This window comes from Kryptolebias marmoratus, linkage group LG14 (assembly GCF_001649575.2).
Source record: "Kryptolebias marmoratus isolate JLee-2015 linkage group LG14, ASM164957v2, whole genome shotgun sequence".
NCBI classification, from domain to species: Eukaryota; Metazoa; Chordata; class Actinopteri; order Cyprinodontiformes; family Rivulidae; genus Kryptolebias; species Kryptolebias marmoratus.
In genome coordinates, this window is record NC_051443.1 from 9,030,774 (window position 1) to 9,054,368 (window position 23,595).

General features: G+C 40.6%; 2 protein-coding genes across 2 annotated transcripts in view; one reads left to right on the forward strand and one right to left on the reverse strand.

Annotated features, from left to right (window-relative positions):
* The window catches only part of minar2 (membrane integral NOTCH2 associated receptor 2), a 5,210-nt gene extending 1,114 nt beyond the window's left edge, over positions 1-4,096 (reverse strand). The window contains exon 1 of the mRNA XM_017434016.3: positions 3,950-4,096. Coding sequence (XP_017289505.1) covers positions 3,950-4,096 — 147 coding nt within the window. The remainder of the gene's footprint in view (positions 1-3,949) is intronic.
* A 2,141-nt stretch (positions 4,097-6,237) lies between these two features.
* On the forward strand, positions 6,238-23,133 carry ajm1 (apical junction component 1 homolog). The gene is made up of 2 exons (XM_017434040.3): positions 6,238-6,393; positions 17,836-23,133. Exon 2 carries the CDS (start codon positions 17,890-17,892, stop codon positions 21,157-21,159), a length of 3,270 nt encoding a protein of 1,089 aa, XP_017289529.1. The 5' UTR covers positions 6,238-6,393; positions 17,836-17,889; the 3' UTR covers positions 21,160-23,133.
* Positions 23,134-23,595: the final 462 nt, after the last annotated feature.

The following is a 23,595-nucleotide window of genomic DNA, read 5'->3' on the forward strand; positions in this document are numbered from 1 at the left end:
GTCATAAAGAAAGATCCCATTGGTCATAAAGAAAGTGTTTTCTCACCTATATTACATTTGAATAGATTAAAAGAAGCCCTTCATTCCATGTATGACACTGCTCTTTTTTACATCTAAAAGCTAAAATGACACAAAAAAGGTAAATAACAAAGATATTCTAAACTATATTTTTTTTAAATCACTTTTTACAAAAAGGTAACCCAAAATGCAGAAATGAAAACTGAGTCTAATCCCTGTTTCAGTGTCTTGTAGATCAGGGGTGGGCAACCATGGTTCTCGAGGGCCACTATCCTGCATGTTTTCCTTGTTTCCCTGCTCCAACACACCTGATTCAGAGGTTAAATCACCTCTTCTGTTAATCACCCATTGATTCAAATCAGGTGTATTGGAGCAGAGAAACAAGGAAAACCTGCAGGACGGTGGCCCTCGAGGACCAGGATTGGACACCCTTGTTGTAAAACCACATTTACCAGCAATAACTGGATTGTTGTCTTCTGTATGACCTTATCCATTTTTTTATATCATTGTGAAGAAAAACATAGCTGCTTCAGTTTTATTGATGTTTTTAGACATTTGTTTCTGCACAGCTCTATTAAAGTCTCACCACACAGGCTGAGTTTTGGACTTGAACTGGGCCACTGCAGCACTGTGATCATCACAACTGAAGGATCCAGAAAAGTTCAAGACTGACTCAATGAATGCAAGTTGTCCAGGTCCTATAGCAGCCTAAACAAGCCCCTATCATTATCCCTCCACCACTGTGCCCCAACCATGCTGCTGTGCATTATGGTCAAACATACGGTTATGGTCAAACACGTCCAAAGGACATTTTTCAAAGGTTTTGTGATTTATTAAAAAAAACACATGTAAACTGAAGCTGCATGTTCTTTTTATTGAGATGAGTCTTTTCCCTGGTAACCACTCTGAACAAGTTATACTTGTTCATCGTCTTTTGAGTTTACAGTTATAACAATGGCTCATTTCTTGGAAAGCAAGGTGTATTTTGTGCTGCAGTTACACGTCATGTTGTGTGCTTTTGTTTTGACTAAAACCTGACGTCATAGCTGCATTTCTGTCTCAAACCAACAAAAACTGCCTAACTTTCACAGAAACAGAAAAGCATCAAGCCGGTAAAACCCAGAGTGCCCAGAGTATGTACGTGATTCATATTTGGTCCGCAATTTTGCAATTGTTACCATTCACTGTTCACAATTGTTGGAATACTATATGGTTAGCAAATATTGACCCCTATCCCAGCCACTCTGATGGCAGATGGGAATATTCATCCTTGCACCAACCAAAATTAAACAATAAAAGTACTAATAACATATACATATGAGACAAGTGTAGCTGTTAAACATAAGTGTCATGAAAATAATAAGCTACTTACGAAATTAAAAGATAAGGAAGGTGGGCGCCCAGCAAAAATAAACAGGAACATCCCAGAGCCAACTAATAGGTAATAAAAAAGGTTAGTTCCAGACAATCATCTATATAATCATTTGACACATAGGGGTGTGCAACACTAATAACCATCTCTGAGATTTAAAATGTTCCTCCTAACAGTTTAATCGTGGCTGCTGGAGATTTCAATCAGGCAGCTCTCAAAAGAGAGAGAGGTAGAGGAGCCCTTGTAACTTTGGGTCAATTTGACCCAAAGGCCACAGGAGGGATAAATATTATTGTGCTCAAATACCACCAGTTTTTCCCTTTCCAACCAGAGTAGCTAACACATTGGATTTGATGTATGCAGATGTTAAAGAGAACTACAAAGCAACACCTCATCCACCCCTCCGAGACTCTGATCGTATTTCATTTATGCTTTTCCCCACATGCTGACCAGTATTAAAAGGCTGCAGGAGCGCACATCAGAGCCTGGTCTGAGGATGCAACTCTGGTACTTGAGAGCTGTTTTGCAAACTCTGAGTAGATCGTGTTCAGAGAGGCTGCCACACAGAATAATCTCCACGTTGATATCAACAAGTACACTGACTCTGTTATCGGGAATGTCACAGTCATCAAACATTCATTATTTAGTCGACTCAAGAGCTGTGGGTGGCATAAGGCACCCACAGAAGGTTAAGATTCAAGGATGCTGCCCTCAGATCAGGGGACAAAACAACTCTAAGGTCAGCAAAGAAATGAGCTCAGAAAAAGATCGAGGCAAAAACTCTGTCATTCTTGGGACTCAAAGCAGGGGATTTAGGCTATACAAGACTGTAAAATAATAATAAGTGAGGTCACTAATGTCTTCCTCTCAGAGGGTCTGAAAAAAATTATGACAGGTTTGAATCTCTAAATAACACACTACAGGAAGGAAACACCCTGGTGGGCAGGAGGATGCTGAGCAGAGACACAAAGTTGCAGGACTGGATAATATTCTGGGTTGCAGGTTGAAAGACTTGGCTCCAGAGTTAGCCGGATATCTGCAACATCTTTCCAGAGGATTGTTGCATTAGCACTATTTATGAATAGTCATGGCAGCCTGCCACATTTTCTGGACCTCTTACAGTTTCCTCCTACCACTGTGTCAACCAATCCACAGATGATGCAATTATGTTATGTTCTGCACACTATTGTATCCCACCTGAAGAAAAAAAAAAGTTATACCAGGATTTTGTTCATTGACTTTTCATCAGCCTTTAACACAACCGTCCCACAGCAGCAGCTGTAACTGGATGTTGGACTCCCTGTCAGAAAGATAACAGGAAGCATGTTCCTGCAGTAAGACCTCACACTCCAGGACATGTAGCACAGGGGTCCCTCAAGGATGTGTGCTCAGTCCTTTGATTTTCACTCTGTCGACACGTGACTGCAAACCAGCACATTAGGTGTGCTGATCATACGACAGTGATGGGACTCGTCACTAATGACAACAAAACACTTCACAACAACAGAAGTGAAACAGTGAGATATTGTAGAGATAACAGCCTCCTATAATATCACTTGTTTTGTACTGTTGTACCGTGCTTGGGACACTTTTTGTCTTCTACCACTTCCTACTTTTATTGATGTGTTTGGGGTCTGCTAGCTCTTGCTAGCTTTAGCTTAGCTTAGCATGGCTTCTAATTCGCTCCCGGTCTCTTCTATCCTCACTTGCTCCACATGTCAGATGCTTAGCTATTCCTCTGCTTCCTTCAGGAATAATAGCCTACCATAGTCTTATGGTAGGCAGCCTAAGCTAGCATGGACCCTCCAGGGGTAGACACTTATCCCTGTCTTTCAGGAAAACCCCAAGCAGCCAGGAGCCCAGGCTGACTGGGTGCCTGATTCAGAGTAAGCATCACGTTAAAGCTAAGCCCCTGGTTCACCACCAACCCAATCACCCTTCAAACCAATTTTCCTCATTTAGTGACAGACCTGCTGAGAAACAGGCTTTGATAATTGGTAGCTCCATAGTCCAAAACAAGGCATTAGAGACACCAGATCCCATTGTCAAATAGTCAAATTTTGGACTTTAGAAAGAAGCGTTGAACAAATTCATTGACTCTACTGTGGCGAAGGTCATCAGGAAAAAAAATATGGCGCGGGGGATACATTATTATTTTTCTATTGGTTTAAAATACGGCATATTACTTCTTGTATGTCTAATTTTCACCAGTTTTAGATTGATTAATTACTTGCTTCAACTATGTGTCCATTATGACTCTAATGAAGACATAATAGTGTCAAAAACATTAGTCTGTTTATGCAGTTAAGGCTGAAAATTTGATTACTGAGCTCCAACTCATCTTTATATTTTGGAATTTCCTTGTTCTTTATCTGATTCAGCTAATTGCTGCTGAAAGATTAATACCATGCTTCCATTTTATTAAAAACAAAAACAATTCATAAACCTTCCTCCTATCGAAGCTTCTGTTGTCAGGTTTGTGAAATGCGTGGTGCCGGGGAGAAACAGAACACACAGAGGAGCTTACAACAGACTGGCTGCCATATGATTGGTCCGTACCTGCGAGTAAACCCTATTCTGCCATCGCCTCTGACTGGACATGAACGCTCCGACCTGGTACATGCCTTGTGTGGTATCCAACATCCTCACATCCAGCTGAAGAAACTTCTCAGGGTGGTTGTTATTGGGCAGAACAGAGATGTCCATCCTGGCTCTGCTGTTCCGTCCACACTTAATGCTTGACCTGCAGCAGCCTTTACCCGAAGCAAATGCTCAACACAGCTTGCTAATAATTCATGAAAAGCAAGGTATTTATGAGGCTGTATCTCTTGCAGGTGAGTGTAACCCGATCCAGCCCAACACTGAGAAGCAACACTCTCAAACGAGGGCGAGAGAGAGCGAGGTGGAGCCCTGGTTTATGTAGGCAGCATCCACACCGAAGTGTTGCGTTATGTTAGGCCTGCTGCTGTTTGAAGAAGGGATGCACTTCTTCATGTCATCCATAATAGATGACGTGACATAACTCGCGACCCCCGATCTCTAATGTCACTTCTGACGTGTAGTGGAGCATGAAGACGGCGCCGGCAGTGTCTGAGCAATTCATGCCCTTACTGTACACAGCTGCATCCTCTGCTGTGATCATATTACTGATCGGTAGTTTGGCTCGCAACACTTTGCTGATAACGGAAGGAGGAAAGTGTAGAAAGCTTATCTTTTATTTCACTACACTGAAACTAACAAAAAAAACTGGAAAACTATGAATGAATGTAATGTGAGTTCATGAAAAAAGCGAGTTCTTAAAAAAACAAACAAAGAAAAGGTAGTAAGATGGCAACTGGAAACAGGGTAAAAGAGAAGAATAGGGTAAATAACATAATGCGGGGGGGAGGGGGGGATATAAATATAAATATAAATTTAAATACTACAAAAATACTACAAACTAAACCTATGAAGGAAAATAAGACACACCAGAGGAGGAGGAATTGCTGTGTTGGGTGATTGGCAGCACATCCTCATGGTAACATTCCTTTATGTTCAGCCCCATCTAGAGGGAGAAGTTTGTATTTTATCCTAGTTATACCTTTTGATAGTATTTCATGTTGGACAAACCCCTTTCCCATCCACCCAATCCGTATTTAAATTTTACCATCTGGCTGAATGCTTAAAAGGCTTTTTAAAAATATAAATATACATCTGTTAATTATAACTGCTTGTAGTTTGCAACATTTCATTTCACAAAGCAAACATTGTACTGTGTACTTTGTGAGAAATATATTGAATCACCATGAACATCATCATCATCATCTTTATTTATGAAGCGCTTTAACACCAGCCACAGCTGAAACAAAGTGCTGAAAAACAGTAATATTTAAAAGAATGCATGAAACAGAGACAAATAAAGTGACTTCATTTATTAATTATTAAATAAAGGCACAAACTACTTTTTTGAAGCTGAACACTGGCTTTTTAAATATATATTTTAAAAATTTGATCAAATTGTTGAACCATTGCAACTGCAATTTTTCTAAACAAGGACGGGAAAAGATATATCATAAAATATATCATATATACTGAATATATATGAGCACAGTATAAGCTGCAGCGTGACATCTCGCGAGATTGCACGAGATTGTGCATAACCTTAATTTCACGGTTTGATCAAAATGGCTACAGCTCCGTCATTTCTCAACACGAGACCAAATCAGTCTAAACTCTGGCATGAAATGCGGCGGGCGATAAGCATCCCTTTAAGGAATGCCAGGCCTTTAACTGTTTATCTATTCTGGTTCCAGCTTCATGACGTGAAGTCATAAAAAGGCGACATGGTTATAAAGCGACGGCTGCAGTAACCAAAGTCCTTTGGCTGGGGGGGAAGAGGTGTCAATAAACGGACAAGGGAGCCCTCCTGAGCGGCGCGTGCGGTGCTGCTTGTTGCAGGTGGAGTCTGCCTCGGGGACGCGCACGCGCGACCGAAGAACCGTCATAAGTAAGTGACTGTGGAGGGCTGAAGCGCGAGCTGTCAGCGCTGCGGCCGGAATGGAGGTGAAACGACAGGGAGACGAGGCGAGGTGCAGAGCGGAGCTGCGCGGCGGCGATGCGCAGAAATCCTGCTGGCGTCGTCCGACCGGGGGGGAGGAGGAGGAGGAGGAGGAGNAACCAGAGCAGACTGTGTATCCAGGATAAAGAGTTTGAGTGAATGTGGTGTTGAAGGTGTGGAGGTGGATCAGTGAGTCAGAGGAGACTCTGTAGAAGGACAGAATGCCAGCAGGACAGTCCACATACACTGCTACTCTGTTAGAGACAGAGGAGGAGGAGGAGGAGGAGGAGGAGGAGAGAAGGATCCACGGAGTCTGACCAATAAGGCGCATATTGCAGCTTTCCCCCTCTGCACATGTCAGATGTCGTCATTGGGAAAACACCATCGCGCTGCCTCGGATCCTGAGCATCCCTGAGATTAAAAAAAAAAAATGGATGAGCTCAGGCTGGGAGTCCGGACTGATGCGGTAAGACGTTTTCCTTTTTTTTTTCCCAACATAAGGAGGTGTCTCTGATTGATCGCGGTCCCCTCTCTTTATTCGCCGCGGGTACCGTCATGTGCCGAGCAGCGTCCATCGCGCCTGTCCGCGATCATCTTTGCGCATGGAGGCGTTAGAATCGAGCGGCGCGGCGCGTGTCCGCGTGTAGGGCTGCCGCGCTCCGACGCTGACATCACCGTCACCGTCCTCCTCATCCTCCCCGTCAGGACCGTGGCTCCGGGCAGCAGCCCTTCATGCAGCACTCACAATGCGCAGTGTTTGCTAGCTCAGCGCCTCGCTGCGACGATCCGCTGCGCCCCGACAGGCAACTTAGTCAGAGCCGTCAGATGCGACCCCCCCTCAGCATCCACTCTGTTGCTCCCAGGCTGTGGTTTCGTTTTAGTTTCTTTCCTGTAAAAAGGCAGAGAACTGATGAGGGAGATGTTGCAGTTTGTCCAGAGGCCACAAGATGTGAGCAGGTAGTCTGACACACACACCCTCACACACACACACACACACACAGACACACATTCTTTTGAAATCCAATCCTGGATCCATCAATCGCTATAGTTCAATCAGTTTGTTTCATATTTTGTTATCATATTCTTTTAATTCATTTTCTTGCTAATTGTTTTCTAGATTTTGGTTACTGATCCACCTGCTCAGATTAAGAATAGGGTGCTTGAAGTAAAGAAGAAAAAAAAAAAAAAAAAAGGAAAAATGCCAGCAATGTCCATCCACATACAAGCCCCGATCTGAGATAGTTGGGTTGTTGTGTAAAATGTAAGTAAAAACAGAGTGCTTTGATGTGCAGATCTCACAAACCCATATTTTATTCACCGTGGAACACAGGAAATGTTTATGGAAATGAGGTGATTTAGAGTTTTATGGCACCAACACATCTAAAAAGAAGGTGGACCATGGGCAACACAAGACTGTAAAAGTAAGAGGTATGAATAAGAAGCAGCTGGAGGAGCAATTAGCAGTTAGTTAGGATAATTGGCAACAGGTCAGTAAGAGGACTGGGTATGAAAAGAGCATTTTAGAGAAGCCAGATCTCCTAGAAGTAAAGATGGGCAGAGGGTCACCAGTCTGTGAGAAATCGTGTCTAAAAATATTGGAACGATTTCAGATTAATGTTCCTCAACAAAACATTGGAAAGACTGAATATCCCATCATCTACAATTCAGAATATCATCAAAAGATTTTTATAATCTGTAGAAATCTCTGAGCTCAGAGGATTAGGCTGAAAGTCAGAACTGGATGTTTGTGGTCTTGGGGCCCTCAGGGGCCGCTGCATTAAAATCAGGTCTGATTCTGTTCTGGACATCACTGCATGGACTCAGGAACACTTCATGTAAACACAGTTCACCATGCTGTCCACTTATGCCGCGCTTAAAGCTCTATCAGACAAAGAAGAAGCCAGATGTGAACCATCCAGAAACTCCACCCTCTTCTCTGGACAAAACTCATCTAAAACAGACTGAAGCAAAGAGGAGAACTGTTCTGTGGTCAGACAGATCAAAATCTGAAGTTCGTTTTAGAAACCACAACTGCTGCGTCCTCTGTACTAAAGAGGAGAGGGACCATCCAGCACACAGTTCAAAAACCTACCTCTCTGATGGTATGGAGGTGCATTAGTCCATATGGCATTGGCATCAACATCTGGAAAGGCCCCATCAGTGCAGAAAGGTATCTACAGGTTTTAGAACAACATCTGCTCCCATCAAGATGACATGTTTTTTAGGGAAGGCCTTGCAGATTTCAGCAAGACGATGCTAAACCACAAACTGTATCCATACCGACAGCATGGCTCTGTAGTTGAAGAGTCCAGGTGCTGAACTGACCTGCCTGCAGTCCAGACCTCTCACCGATTCAAAACATTTAACAAATCATGAAATTAAAAATCCATCAGACAAGAATGGGACAATATTCTCCTCTGAAACCTGCAGCAGCTGCTCTCCTCAGTTGTAGATGGTTACAGACTGTTGTTAACAGAAGAGGGGATGCTTCACAGGGAAATAATTTTATTGAGATGTGCTGCTGCCATCAAATTCAAAAATATCTTATTTTTTCCAAAAGTATGTTAGATGTTCTTACTTTAAACGTTTGATATGTTTACTATATTCCATTGTGAATACAATAGGGGTTTATGAGATTTGCCAAACGATGCATTCTGGTTTTTAATATTATCTTTACATTTTATACAACGTCCTGAGTATTTCACATTTGGGATTGTATATTATAAAGCTAGACCAAATGTTCCCGTCTTCTCTCATTGCTGAGCATTGAAGCCAGCAGGACCCTGTTTGCAGGAGCTGCCATGTTGTAGTTTTGGAACCAGAGTCTGCACTTTAATGTGGAGCTTTAGAGGGGAAGTCCAGTCAACACTGAAGACATGTTCTGTCTAATAGTTATCAATAGTTAGCACCTTATCAGCCGTGACATCAGTCATAGAGCACGGGGTGCGGAGAAAGAGGCAAAAGTCTTCATCCAGGCTAGGCTAACAGCTAGCCAAACGAGTACATTTTCTTTTCTTCTTTTTGTTGTTTTCCAGGCTTCTAAAACAACATTCTCAAAAATGACATTTAGTAAGAATAACTGCTACAGTAGTTATTATTGTATAATATAATGCGTTATATAGCATGTCAGAGAATTCCTGGTGCACGCCTAGCCGTGCCTCTGATTCGCTCCTTGTGCCTAACATTTAACCAGTCACTGGTCTGCATGAGTCCTGCATCAACTAGTCACCTTAGTTTGAACCAATCAGAAGCAGTGCAGAGTGGGTCGTGACTTCTCGTTTCCAGTCGATGTCCTGCGGCTAATGTAGTATATGTGAATCGGTTGTAGCTTACAGCTGGTGACACTGCGTACGCGCAGGTTTATAAAACAGTGGTGGAACACTATGAAAAGTGACGGTATGCTAAGGACAAAACCTCCGTTAAAAAAAAAAAAAAGTGTACTCCAGAAAAATAAAATTTATAAATGTGGCGTCGGCTGCCAGGGCGGATCGACCGGATTGAGATGGGTATGATGTGGGCAATGAAATAATGTGCATGGCCAAGAATACAGTTTTGCAACAGTCGTAGCCCAGTGAGATATTACTCTAAAGGATACCGCTGAGAGCCAGGAACCACGGGGGTCTTGTGGAGTCCAGGCACACTTTGCATCCACATGTTAGTGTTCGCAGTAATAGTTTAAATAATTTAAAGCTTCTAATCAGTATTGCTTGTGCGCTCTTATACCTTTGGGCTCCCTCACAATTACAAACAACTTTAGCTACTGTGTCCCACAGCACTCATTCCACGGAGGGAGCCATCAGCCCTTTTCATCCCAACACATTAGGCTCGGCCTGATATGCCTTCGTTCCGCACTGACGCCTCGCTGCAACCTAGACCCCATTCAGACCTGGCAATAACAGCTCTCTGGGTGAGCTGATTGCATCAGGGTAGCGCTAAATACAGTGAACGCTTTCGATGAGCCTTTGACGATGTCAACTTTTAGAATTGGTAAGGGCCAAAAAATATCCATTTTGCTGGGATTTTTTTAACAAGTAGTGGATTACCAGGATATTCCGTGGTGAGGTTTTCTTTAGTTTCAAAATGATTAGAAGCCGATTGAACTGGCTGTGGCCATAGTATTGTAAAAAATGTGCTGCATCAAATCACAGAGCAACAGTCTGAGCAGCGTTATGTCGCATTACATTCACTTAATTAAACAGAGCGCTGGTGTTAGTTGTGTAGAGAACAGATGACAGCTGCAGCACACTGTGTTTTATTGTGGTGGGTTTTGGGGTCTTGAGCGTTAAAAGAGCAAGGACCCTTAGTCCTTGCTCTTTTGTTTCTCCCATATCATGTATGTCATAGGTACTAAATCAGCCAGAACACATGTCAATGTCGAGTCTGAACTTGGTCTAAGGCTAATCTGTGACCATCTCTTAGCTGCATATAACAGCTGTATTTACAGTGCTGCAGTTCAATCACTCATATGTCTGGTATTTCCCCAACCTCGTCACATATTTATTATGTCATGGTGCTTTTTTTATGACCACTGCCATGAAAGGTGGCCAAACGCGTGTGTGATTGTCTGACATGTTTGCAAAATATCTCATGAATGACTTGATGGATTTTAATGAAACTCTTTGAAATTAACCTTTGGGTGTACGTCTACAACTCATTACATGTTGGGCTCAACAGGATTGGTGCTAAAATGGTTATAACTCAATCAGTTTTACACATATTGAGCTAAATGTTGGTGTGGAAGCAGCAGAGAGCTTTGTATGTGGGACTTTGTATGATCTGCCTCTACGTACATGAGTTTTCTCTGGTTAATCCAGTTTCCTAAACCCAAAAACATGCGTGTCAGGGCAGCTGGTGAACCTAAATTAACCTTAGGTGTGAGTATGTATGGTTGTTCATCTGTGTGTGAACCCTGATATGCACTGCCGACTTGTCCAGGAAGTATCCACCAGGCCTTCCCAACTCTAAACATGACACAGCAGGTACAGAAAAGTGATGGATAACATGTCCTAAAACACAAATCTGATTTAAACTACATCTGTTCATTATACACACAGTGCAGTTATACTTTCTTAATAGTATCACAAATATTGATAGTTTATTGTTAAACTCAGAGGAAGACCTTTGCTCTGCAAAACCTAAAAAGCCTTTAAGAGTTGATGCCAACAGTTATTGCCAAAGTTTTAAGCAAATATGTTGTTTAACATGTAGAGTGTATGTTGTTAATTAGATTCAGCTTCAAACACCCAAATTCTTAGCACAATATTTGTTGAATTTACTGAATTATGGCCATATTTGTGTTTCCTAAGGTCAGTAGACTGTGGCAGGCATCTTGAATTGGGTTGACTCCTGAAGTTAATCACTTATAGATGCACATTCAATAATTAATTCCTGAAGGTTTCCTCAAAATACATCCAGTGGTCCATGAGCTATTTTGTTAACAGACAGACAGTGTTGACTTTATTAATTAATGGTCAAATTTTAAACAAGGCTAGTGAACAATCTGTAGCATTCATAATATGTGTTGGGAATCAGTCTCAGTGACTACCAAGCCCCATTCTAGGACAATATCTGTAAAAATGATTGAGTTCTACTAATTATTGTGCTTTCCAAGATCATTTGGCTGGGGCTGTTATGTTAAATTGGGTTGACTCCAAAAGTTAACCAGTAGTAGATGCACGACCAATGATTATTGTCTGCAAGCTTCATTAAAATTCATCCACTGGTTCATGAGATATTTTGCTAACAGACAGTCACACAAACACACGCTCACAGACACAGATAAGAAGATTATTGCCCGCCTTTTGCTTTTCCGTAACATCAATGACTCAATGTTCAGGGGACCTGAATAACACAATTTCATTATCCTCTCAGGCCTGAAAGGCCCAATTATTTGACCCTCTACTAACAGCACCTTTATTTGCAGAGCTTTGGTCATTAGGCACCAACAAAGCAGGGCTTGCTGCCTGATTTATCATACAGGTCAATACTAGCATGAATTACGGCCTTTCTTTTGACTGGGACAATGACACACGACATGTGTTGTACACCATGTTACATTATAGCACAAAAATTGTGATGTGCATTTAAAGCAATCCAGGGATGCAAACATAAAGTTGCTAAATACACATAAGTTAGAGAGTTGCACAAGACTTTGATGGCAAAACAAACTGAGTTGAAACGTTTTTTAAAATCAGCTCATGGGAGCAAACTATAAACAGTATTCAGAAGTGACTCAGCTGTTGTGTCGTAATAATTGTGTGCCTGTTAAGTAATGACAACCTGCTGCATGGTACGTGTTGTAGCACGTGTTGTAGTTTAAATAAACTTTTTTTTTTATTTTTATGGTGGCATAAATGTCCCAATCATGTGTTTGAATTATGTTCAGTTACAAGTACAGGAGCACAAAAATGGCTCTAATTTAGTCCAGTTTACAGATACTGAGCTAAAGTTTGATGTGGTAGTAGTTGAGACTCATCCTCAACACATGCTCTGAGTGCTAAGATATCTCCCAAAATCTTGCACTAATTTGTGAGATTGCGCAGAACACGTTTTTTTTTTTACAAGGTTTGGCCATAAGATGATCTTTATTTGACACTCTGGCATAAAAAAGGCGGCGGGTGATATGCATTCCTTCAAGGAATGCGAGGACTTTGTGTGCAAACGCTTTAATTCTGTGCTCAGTGAGTTGTCCCATGCTGAGTTTGTGAGCGTAAATGCAAGACTAAACAACTTATTCACCAACCAACTTCCTCATATAGCACATTCAGAGGTTCGTTCATTTAATATTTCAATTTGGATTATTTTACCTTCGGCTGTTGGGTTCTAAAGAAGGAATCTAAATACAGAGTCCACATGCAAAAGGTCATTAAAAAAGAGTAGGATCCCATCATGCAAGACAGTGATGAATGCATCAGTGTAAATGGATCAGTATTACACTGGGGAGTCAGTGTGTTGAGTTGCATGCTGATGTTGGGGGAGGGGAGATCTAGGGAGGAGGAATTAGTTCTGCCTGGGGAGTCAGACTTTTTCTCGGGTGTTTCATTCCATTGGTGCAGCGTATTACCCACAATGCATGGTGAAAAACAGTGCTCACTGTGCTCACTGACCGGAAGGCTACTACAGCTCTATTGAAGAAGTGATGTCCATTATACCATCTCCTTGAACAGCGATTCAATCACAGCCTAGTCCTTAATACATCATGACCCTCCCCTTATGACATCTTGTATGAAATGACATATATGTGTGTCGAAGTTGATGCCTGGTCCACATGCTCTGAAGAACAGGCTGCTTTTATAGGACAAGGTCAAATTGTGATGGCTGCATAACAACATCGTGTTAGAGGCTATATGTAAAGTTGTTTCAGTCAGTTAATGAAGAACTTCTTTGGTTATTGTAATTATGATGAGGCACTTTCACAAAATAGTTTCACGAAATGGCCGCAAAGACCAATTTATCTTTGAGCTGTCTGTAACCATTCGTAAATCGTCGATCGAGCCGGCCACGTTTTATATAGATGTTAGCTTTCAGAAATAACACGAGTGTTGTGGAACCAAAAGGGGCGTGAAGCGAAACTTAGTTGCGTTAACATAGAGCGCTACACATAAAATATGTGATAAATGTCTCCCCTCGTCTTTCAAAGCATGGCAAATTAACTTAGTTTAGGGATTCTATTTGTGGTTAACCTACTTTTTTAACTACATGCAAAGTTTCTGTGTCATCATTGAGCTTCTTCTCTGTAATGAATTTCTTTATTGTTGTTTAGGCTTTTAAATCTCATAGTCGGGTGCTTGCACAGACCGTATGTCATCACTACATCACAGCTTTTAGCCACTAAACCAACTTATCTTTTCACACATCAACCATTTCGTCTCTGTTAGTACCTCACTTGTTGGCACAAAGGAGCATCAGGGCTGGGTTGTCATGATTCTGTTAATGGGTTTTCTTGTTCAAATGAAGTTTATTTTCCTATTTTGCTTATTGTGAAGTTTGTGTGAATCGGTATTTGAGCATACCTGTCACTGCTCTTAAATTTCAGAGGGCGGTGTCCAATTCTAAGTTCATGGATGGCACATTCTCTTGAAATTTGTTCAAGTTCTTGTAAACCTCTGCAGTAAGATCATGAAGCATGCTCAACACAAAAACGAGGAACATTTTACAGTAACTTGAGACAAAGTTAATGTGGTATGTAAGGTGTATATGTGAGGTTACAAACATGTCAAACTAGGTTCCCAAGAGTCTCTGAAGGTTATAATGACTGAAACGATGCATCCTATTTGTACTCGGACGTCTGGATTTTCAAGTTCCAAGTCAACAGCATCAACTGGGGTCAAAATTCAGTTTGTATCCCCATATTTCACACACACGTCCACATGTTGCTACAATGTTTGAATACACAAAATGCAGAAAACAAATGATTGTTATTGACTTGTTTTTATAATGGTAGTTAGCCTGATTACTGAACACAACGATTAGAAAATCCTGTAGTTTTTCTAACTTGCAGCTGGAACACAGTGAAGTTTGGTTTGACATCATTCCCAGATCAGATTTCCAGCATCTGAGGTAAATGAAGCACATAGAGTTGTCATAAGAATCAACGTGTTTGCTTTTGCACCATCAGGGGGAATACTGTGAATGAGCAATATTCGGCCAATGCACATGCCAATCAAGAACGACAACAGCGACAATAATGGAGGACTTTGTAACTGGAGTTATATGTTGCGGATCTTTGGTGTAATTTTTAAAGCTGTGTTTGAAAAAGCCCTCCAAACATTCAAAAGAAGGGTTTATGGATGGCAAGACTCAAAATACAGATTGGCTTACTTTGTGCTGCACATGTTCAAAGAAGAAGCACACTTTTAGGTTAAGTAGCTTCTACTTTAGCAATGTGAATGTAGTTTTAGTAATCTTGGTGCTGGGAGAGCGTTCAGCTTGTTCAGCCAATCAATTTATGTTTAGGTATGGACCAGTCACATCCCCTTATATCGCCCAAGAGTCCTAATTTGGCTAAGAAAGTGCCTACTCTGAAGCAGGAGCTAAAAATGACTTGATAGGCGTAGTTATAAAGGGACTACAATAGAGTCAATACAAAATCAAACAACAACAACAACAAAGGTTAATGATCTCAAATGGATATAAAGACTGGGAACTGGTCCCAATGCAATTATAAGAGCCCCTTTGGATGTACAACTGTTAAGAAATAATTATAGACTAAAGAAATCTATTTTCAACCAAGTTAGAAAGTCACATTCATATTGATTAATATCATTCATTATGACTAAACCATCCTTAAAAGCAGAAGAGACATAAAAACTTTAAGTTCCTTTGGTTCCTACAACACTTTGCTCAGTGACTTGAAGTCTTGAAGTATAGCAGACAAACACACACACAAACACACAGACAATTAAAATGAAACTCTCAGTCTGGCGTCGTAACAACTTGTAAATTGGTGTCAGATTAAACAGTGTAGCAGCCACAGTTGACAGGTTTGAAAGTGCCATCTCCAAATGGTTTCTAAGGAAACCTCCCATATGGTTCTGTGCAACAAACCATCTGGCATGTCTGGTTAGTTTAGTGTTTGTATGATTTAAAATTAGGTTGCCTGTAGCAGCAAAGATTTCCTAAATCTCTGCTGTGACTGACGACTGAACCCCTTTAAGACTAGAACTGATTAGAAGAGCATGAGAATCTTACTTTATCACCATCACTAACTTACCAAAAACTGAATCCCACCGAAGTCTGGAGTTTAAAGTTTCTCTCTCTGTGTGTTATTATTCAGCTTGAAACAAATCCCTAAGCCACATGGTGTTTTAATATTTCTATGTAACAAAATGGCCCTAGAATTTGAATAAAATAATTATTTGTGTTTGTCCTTGAAGCTATAAATAGTGTCTATTTGGGGATAACATCTGAACATTTTTAGACATTTTGACTGATCCTCATTTTGGAATGAAACACTTAGAATAATGTTTAAATTGAATTGAATGGAAAGGTGGGGATTAGTACTTAGTTTTCAGAGTTAACAGAGTTGGGAAACATTACGTCAGAGGATCCTATTTTGTGTAGCACTCTAAGAAATGGAACAACATAAATAAGACAAAGTGAACTGGATTGTTGTGGTTTAGCAAATTTCCATTTTCATAAATTTGACATTTCAATTGGCTGATGGTTGTTCCTTTACTATGAAGGTCAGGGATCCACTCCTCGACATGTGTCAAACAATCACTGAGCAAGACACTGAACTGGACTTTTCCCCTAATGTGCAAATCAATGTGTGAATGTGATTCAATTGATTCTATTCTGATCCAGTTTGTTTGTATAATACCTCTTTAAATTGAAAAAAATAATCTTGTTTCACCAGACAGAGAGGGTCAAAAGAGAAGTGTTAAATGTATAGAATGAGTCTCTGTATAAATGTGATAAGTGCTTTATAGGACACAGCCGATGTGAAAGGGTTCATTTACAGATGCCTGCTGAAGGCACAAATCTGTGCTTTTCCTGCATGTGTTTTCTGTAAAAGCTGTTTTCAGTCTTGTATGGTATCTTTACTGTAAAAGGAGCAAAAAAAAGGTCTGCTTTTCTATTCAGTGAATCTTAGTGTTTTTGCTGAGATAAAACGATGAACAAAGAGGAAGGATGACAGGAGAGGAATGAATTTCACTGATAGCTTCTGCTCAGTAGAAGTTTCTGTTGGCATTTATAAACACATGCATGCTTCACGTTTCGCAAAATAAACTATTTATCGCACAAAATAACTATTCCTTTATAAGTAATTTTGCATTGCCTTAAGTGCACTTTTTGCACAGCATTTGCAGGTGGTCTCTCACACTGATTTCTACCTGAATTGACATAAAACATTCATTAACATGCATGTTAGGTTAACTGTTGACTCTTGGTTGACTATATACTGCATGTGTTACCCGAGTGAATAGACCAGACAGATTTCTACCCTGCCTCTAGCAGAATGTCAGCTGAGAAAAGCTCCAGCTGCCCACAAACCTAATCACGAGGCATCAAGTATAAAAAAAGACTGAATATTTATATCTGTTTGCTTCTAGTCAGACGAGCCAACTATGGTAAAACTGTCTCTGTGGTGAAAACAAAGTGTGACCTCTTTCAAAAGCATTTTTTCATCAGCTCTTTTACAGTAGTCCCTCATTCCACAGGTTACCGACTTTCACTGTGGTTCTCATTGTGAAATATGTGTTAGAATAACTAGACATGGATGACACTTTATCACAGATTGTAGTTTTTGTGTTTATATTTGGGCACTTTTTTGATCCCACTGAAGGCAGCATGAAGTCAAAACTCTAAAAGAACCTAATTTAGCCTTCAAATGAATGCCTTACAAAGAGATACAGTGGAAAATTATGACGTCTTTCTTCTGAGTCATCAAAAAAAAAGGAGTTCTCAATGCATTTGGAAATAAGACGGATGTGAAAATATGAATGCTGTGTACTTGAACATCACAAGAAACTGTAGATCGTATTCACTGTTGGGTTTCTTTGCCGTAGCCTGGTTGATAGCTGACAGCCTGATTTTACTGTCTGAAAAAGCATTGTGACATTACATAAATCAAGTCTTTCTTTCTATTTTTGGATACACTGATTAAGTTTTTTTTTTTCAGCTGCAGGTTACCCACAATGCCAATTTTTGGTTTCATGTTTGTTTGGACCATTTTTACATTTAAGAAAATTTTTACTTTGGTAACTATTTTTTTTACAAAAACAATTTTATTTTTAAACCTACTCTTAATTTACAAAATTCCAAATTATTTTGCTTCTCACTGTTGCCAAATTTCAGTTCAAACTATTTTACTCACAGAAGAATATGTCTTAATATTCCTAGTTGGTTAAAGAAAATATTGTTCAGACAACTATCACTGACTGAAACAATTTGTTTTCTTCTCTAGGCAACATCAGCATTAAAGCAACTTGATGGAGAAAAATAAAGGAATCCCTTTAAGATGACACGTACAGACCCACCTGACATACTGGTATCAACTGTGCGTCAAGATATAAAAGTGATTCCCATTTCTTCCCACTACAAGTCCTTGCACCTGTCCAAACAATGTGATTCTCTAAATTACAACACACTGGAGGACAGTAAGAGCAAAGTCAGTAAGAGGCACTGCCGAACTTTTGACTACAAGTCATTGGAGTACCCCAAATCACGCAAATACTTCATGGAGTCCCCATACAGGAAGGCTGACAGGCAGGCAGCCAACCCAGAAGTTGCCTGGAATGCCTTGGGCCGTCAGCAGAGATATCGCTTTTCTGCCCCTGACATTTTCAGCCATAGGTTAACTCCACAATCAGTGGCTGCAGATATGGCCAGTGAAGTAGTTGTCCCTGAGCATAAAAGAAGGACCAGGTCAAAAAGTGCCTCTCGGGTCCAGACCAGCCTCACTCCGGTGTCTTTTGAAGGACCATCGTCTTCAGGAAGGAAAGGAAGAGACTCCCAAAGGGCTTCAAGAGACTCTCGCTGGAGACCTGAAGTATCACCGCGTAGGGAGCCATCCTATGCAGCATCAAGGGCTCATATGCATGAAGTACATCCTATTAAGTTGCAGCCTCAAATTGATGATAGCAGCAGATATTCTCCACACTATGCTTCAGATAAGTTTAAAGATGGAAGTCTGGAGAAACCAGCGACTAGCCCTCATGTTAGGTGTCGAGTAGACATTAAGCCTGATGCATCACACCATTCAGGACGTAAACAGACTACGACACCAGTGGACATACCCTGGCAGAGACAACACAGTGGGGGGAGGAGTCTGACTGTGCCACGTCATTTCTCCTACTCTAGGACTCCAACCCCCACTGATTCAATGGGTGCAGAAAGTAGGCAAGCTTATCAATATTCTCGCAGCGTGCCAAATAGTTACCTACAACACGCGGAGCATCCTTTACAAAGAATGACTTCTTCAGGTGACTATTATGGTAGGGAACCCCGAGCTCACTCCAGTCCTAATGTGCCAACCAAGTTCTTTTATGCAGATGACCCAGGAAGATATGTTACTACTGCTCCTCCACAGCCAACTTCTTATTTTCATGATGAACGTTACACTCCAGGACAACCATATACTCCAAAAGTGCAATATGTGCAAGATCCAAGGACTCGAATGGTGCATGCTGTAGCTACAAGACCTTATTACCCTGAAATGGAGTCCTATGGGTACTCTGTGCAGACAGGATACCCCAGACCATATGCAGCAAATGAACCGGGACCGTACATTATTAGGACACCCCCAGCAAGAATATTTTATGGTGATGATCCAAGAGCTTATCAAATTCAGACTGCACCACCAAGGTTTTATTATTCCAGTGACATGTATGCAATGCCACCAGAACACCATGTCCCAGCAAGGGCATATTACACTGAGGGCCGAAGACATGCTAGGGTCGTTCAGCCACAAACAGATGACTGGTATGGCTCTGATGCATCTGGTTACTCCACCAACCCAGCCTCTTATGTTTCTCAAGTGACTCCAACCAGAGTCCGACAAGAGCCTGCGCTCACTTCGTGGTATACCAGTCCATGTGTTGAACCTCAAAGAATAGGCACAGATTCCAAATCTTACTCAAGGTCTTGGGACAATATCCTCAACTCGCGTGTAGAAAGAGAACAACCTCTTCCTGTACAGAGAGGTCAGAGCTATGATGATCTTCTTGACTCCAGGAAACCTTCCACAGCCACGGGTGATAAACCACAACCAGTGGTCGTCAACCTTTCTAGTTCACCAAGACGCTACGCAGCCTTATCAGTATCGGATAACTCACTTATTGACAAAAGCCCAACAGAGACATCAAAAAGCACTACCAGTAAACTCTGGTTTGTCACTCCTGAGATAACAATCACTGATAATGACATTAGGACAGGGAATCTTAGCAAGGTTGAAGGACGGTCAGCAAGTTGGGACATTCTTGATTCCAGAAGCACTGAGGGTCCAGAAACGTCTCTGCATGATTTTGAAAGCTCAACCAAAGAAAAGACACATGACAATGCTTCGCTTCAGCAAAGTCTTGAGCAGCTTGACGAGCTTTTAGCAGATCTTGTGACTGACTACAAACCTCCCAGCAGAAGGGCAAGTGAGGACATTCTGGACCAACTGAAGAAGCTGATTGATGAAGAAGAAGCTGTATCTCTGTCCAGAAAAAGCTCAAAAACAGGTGCGGAGGAACCACCTCCCTTGGACAAGCAGCCAACCTCAATCAAAATGAATCCTGATGCTTTTCGAGAAATGGATGGAGCAAGTGATGCAATGAAGACCGCAGAAGAGTGCTCTCCAGATCAGAGCCCCGATGAGGATGACACAATGATGTGCTCTAACAACAAATGCCGAAGAACAGAGACCTTATTCAATGCCTGTCTATATTTTAAATCCTGCCACAGCTGTTACACCTACTACTGTTCTCGAAACTGTCGCAGAGAGGACTGGGACATTCATAAAGAAAGCTGTTTGTATGGAAGAATAGGAAGCACATGCCGCCACATCATAAAACACTGCCGGGAGACTGTTGAAGTCCACAAATCCTTCTCTCGTATTGCCAAGGTTGGATACCTTTCTCGAGGTAGGGGGGTTCTCTTCCTTGGTTTTCCAAACCCTGCGTCCTCAAGTAACTTCCTGCAGTACGGCCTGGATAGTTTACCCATGTCTCCTACATATCTGTCCCTCCGAGAGCTTGAAAGCTTCAAGGACAACCTGGGTGAGTACTGTAAGGAGCTGCAGGAAGCTGGTAAAGAATATGACCCAAATGAATGTTTCATCTTGAATGTATCCATTGCTGTGGGTGAGCAGCTGCCCGATGGGCCATCACCGAGAAATCAAGCTCCAACAGTTAGAAAATATGCAAAGGTCGCATTGGCTTCCTTTAGCCCAGAAACAAAGGTTCACAAAAAAGAGAGTGACATGGAAACGCTAATCCTTACTCCACCCCCAGGAACAGCAGATATTGACAAGGAGGGAGAGGAAGGTCGGAAGGCGAGGGAAATCTGCTTCATCAATATACAACGAGAGTTAAGAATGCGAGGGGTATTCCTACGCCATGAATACCCACAGGTGTATCAGCAGCTCTGTGAATTTGTAGAAAACAACAGAAGATTCACGCCCACGACTATATATCCAATTGATAAGCGGACTGGTAAACAGTTTATGTGCATGATTATGGCTGCCTCAGAGCCCAGGACGTTGGACTGGGTTGGCACTCCACATCTCCTTGATGATATTATTTAGGTTCACCTTTTGTTATAAATATATATATGTATAGAAATACATATATATTGATGCACATATTTATATATTGATCCAGTTACAGACATTTGTAGATAAGTATTTTGTTATCAAAATGATATACATTCATGTCCGCTTGGTCAGTATTATTCTTTATCAAACTATTTCTTATCAGGTGCAGAAGAGGTACAATATATAAGGAATTTATTTTAGTCCTAAAGTAAATACTTTAATTTTACCACAAGTCCTTTTGTGGTTAAGTACTGTTACAAGACATTCCCTTTGGTTGGGATTACAGAAACTCACATTCTGGTGTTTTGACGATCTCAGATTAGCAAATACCGAATATTCTTTTAATCTTAACCTTTTACATGATACATCTGTGAGTACAACATGAATATTTTCATATGTGACTTCAATGGTATGTCATGCAGGAAATATGAAACATTATTTTCTTAGCTACGCAAATACTTTCTATGCAAAGTTGTTTTATGAGTTAAATACCACATTCCTGCAGATGGAGTAGCTTCTAATATATATAGTATGACACATATATTATTATGTGATACGTCTATAAAGAAAATTGTCAAAACTGCGACAAAACATTAAAACGTTTGTCGTAATAAGACAGCGGCGATGGCTGAGAAAGAGACAGTTGTGCGACTTGAAACATCTAATTAAATGGGCACAATTTTTTTGTGCCCTCTACTGAAAATTAATCCCGTCTAATAGCATACTTCTGGGGGGGGGAAAGCTCATTTCAGTACTTTTAGCTTTTTTTCTGCACTGCAGAATTACTGTAGTACTGGACTTAAAACAATTTCCAAGATGGAAATAAAAATGGTGCCAGATACAAGCCTCACTGCTGGTGTTGGCCTGTACTGTTCAGTTTTAAACACTGTGAATAGTAAAATAGATGTAGTACAAAAAATAAAAAAATAAAAAATAAAACAAAACTTGGTGATATACCAACAAATAATGCAACTTGACTGAAGGTGGAAGTTTATGAGTTGTCTTTTTAGATATATTTACAAATCAAACTATAGGAGTTCTTGTTTTTAGAACAAAGTGAGCCAGACTTGGCACAATATCTCTATGTTAGGCTGCAAAAACGCTTAAAAACAAAGTTAGATGTGTATTTGTGGTGAACTAGGTTTATTACATGTATGATGTCTTTTTTTTTGGTTTTAGCAAATCAAAGTCCTCCCTTTGCTTATTGGATACAAAAAAAAATAATAATTAAAACATTTATTAATACATTTTAGCCATTTTGCCTCATTCTGTTTTTTAAGATATTATATCTCTTGACTTTGTATTTGTAGCATCCTAAAGCTCAATTTCCCTGACAGTAAAGTGATTCCATTTTAAGATGGGTTATCTAGAATATACTGGATGTTTGGAATGCTAATATCCTGTCTATATTTATAAATGGTTCTACTGACACCTGCCTGAATATATCTGGAAGATGTAAATTTGTTAATCAGACTGATCAATTTGTTGTCTTTTAGTGATATCCTCCTGTCATATTAACTTTCCTCAAAGTTGATAGGACAAAGTCTAATGAAACGTGAAGCGTACACAAAAAAATAAAGAAATAAAGAAGTGAAATAAAACAGTTTCACACTTGTGATTGGCTGAGAGGACGTGTTGTACAGATGCCCTGAAATGTTGGCTGGCTGCATGTGTTTCTGTTTTCTCTGCTCTAATCTCATTTTAACATGACATTAATGATAGCAACTTGCTTGATGAATGGGCTTGTGAAAGTGAACATTATACCATGTAAGATATATATATAAAAAAAAAATACATTTTTTTCATTTTTGTTACTTAAGTTTCAATAACATGTCAAAAGCAAAGCATAAGAGACCTCACTAAAAATGTTTAGAAAATCCTGTAATCTTGTATTTTTTATACTTTCAACATATGTGTGTGTGTATTTATAAACCATGTCCAATAAATGGAATGGAAAATGCTTTTTGGTGGCGTTTCATTCAATAAACGTCTGTGTTTTCCAATTCTTGCTCATTTTAATGCTTTGGTTGCGCCACATCTCAGGGTTTTGTGCATCATAATTTAGAGTTTATGATTAAATTAAATGACTTAAAATGTGCAGCTGGCTGTGCAGTTAGGATCTACAGCAGGGGTGGGAGTGTCACCATCCTGCATGTTTTACTTGTTTCTCTGCTCCAACACACCTGATTTGGATCAATGGGTGATTAACAGGCTTCTGCAGAACATGAAGAGGTGATTTAACCACCGAATCAGGTGTGTTGGAGCAGAGAAACAAGGAAAACATGCAGGATAGTGGCCGTTGAGGACCAGGATTGCCCACCCCTGATCTACAGGTTCTGCAACCTGTGGTTCTAGATTCAGGCCCCCTGAACATCAACCCGAGTCATTTTTGTTTGTAAAATTTACAAAAGGAAACACTAGTTTTAG

Excerpts from the sequence above, each read along its gene's own strand:
- ajm1 (XM_017434040.3), top strand. The coding sequence starts at position 17,890 with ATGACACGTACAGACCCACCTGACATACTGGTATCAACTGTGCGTCAA.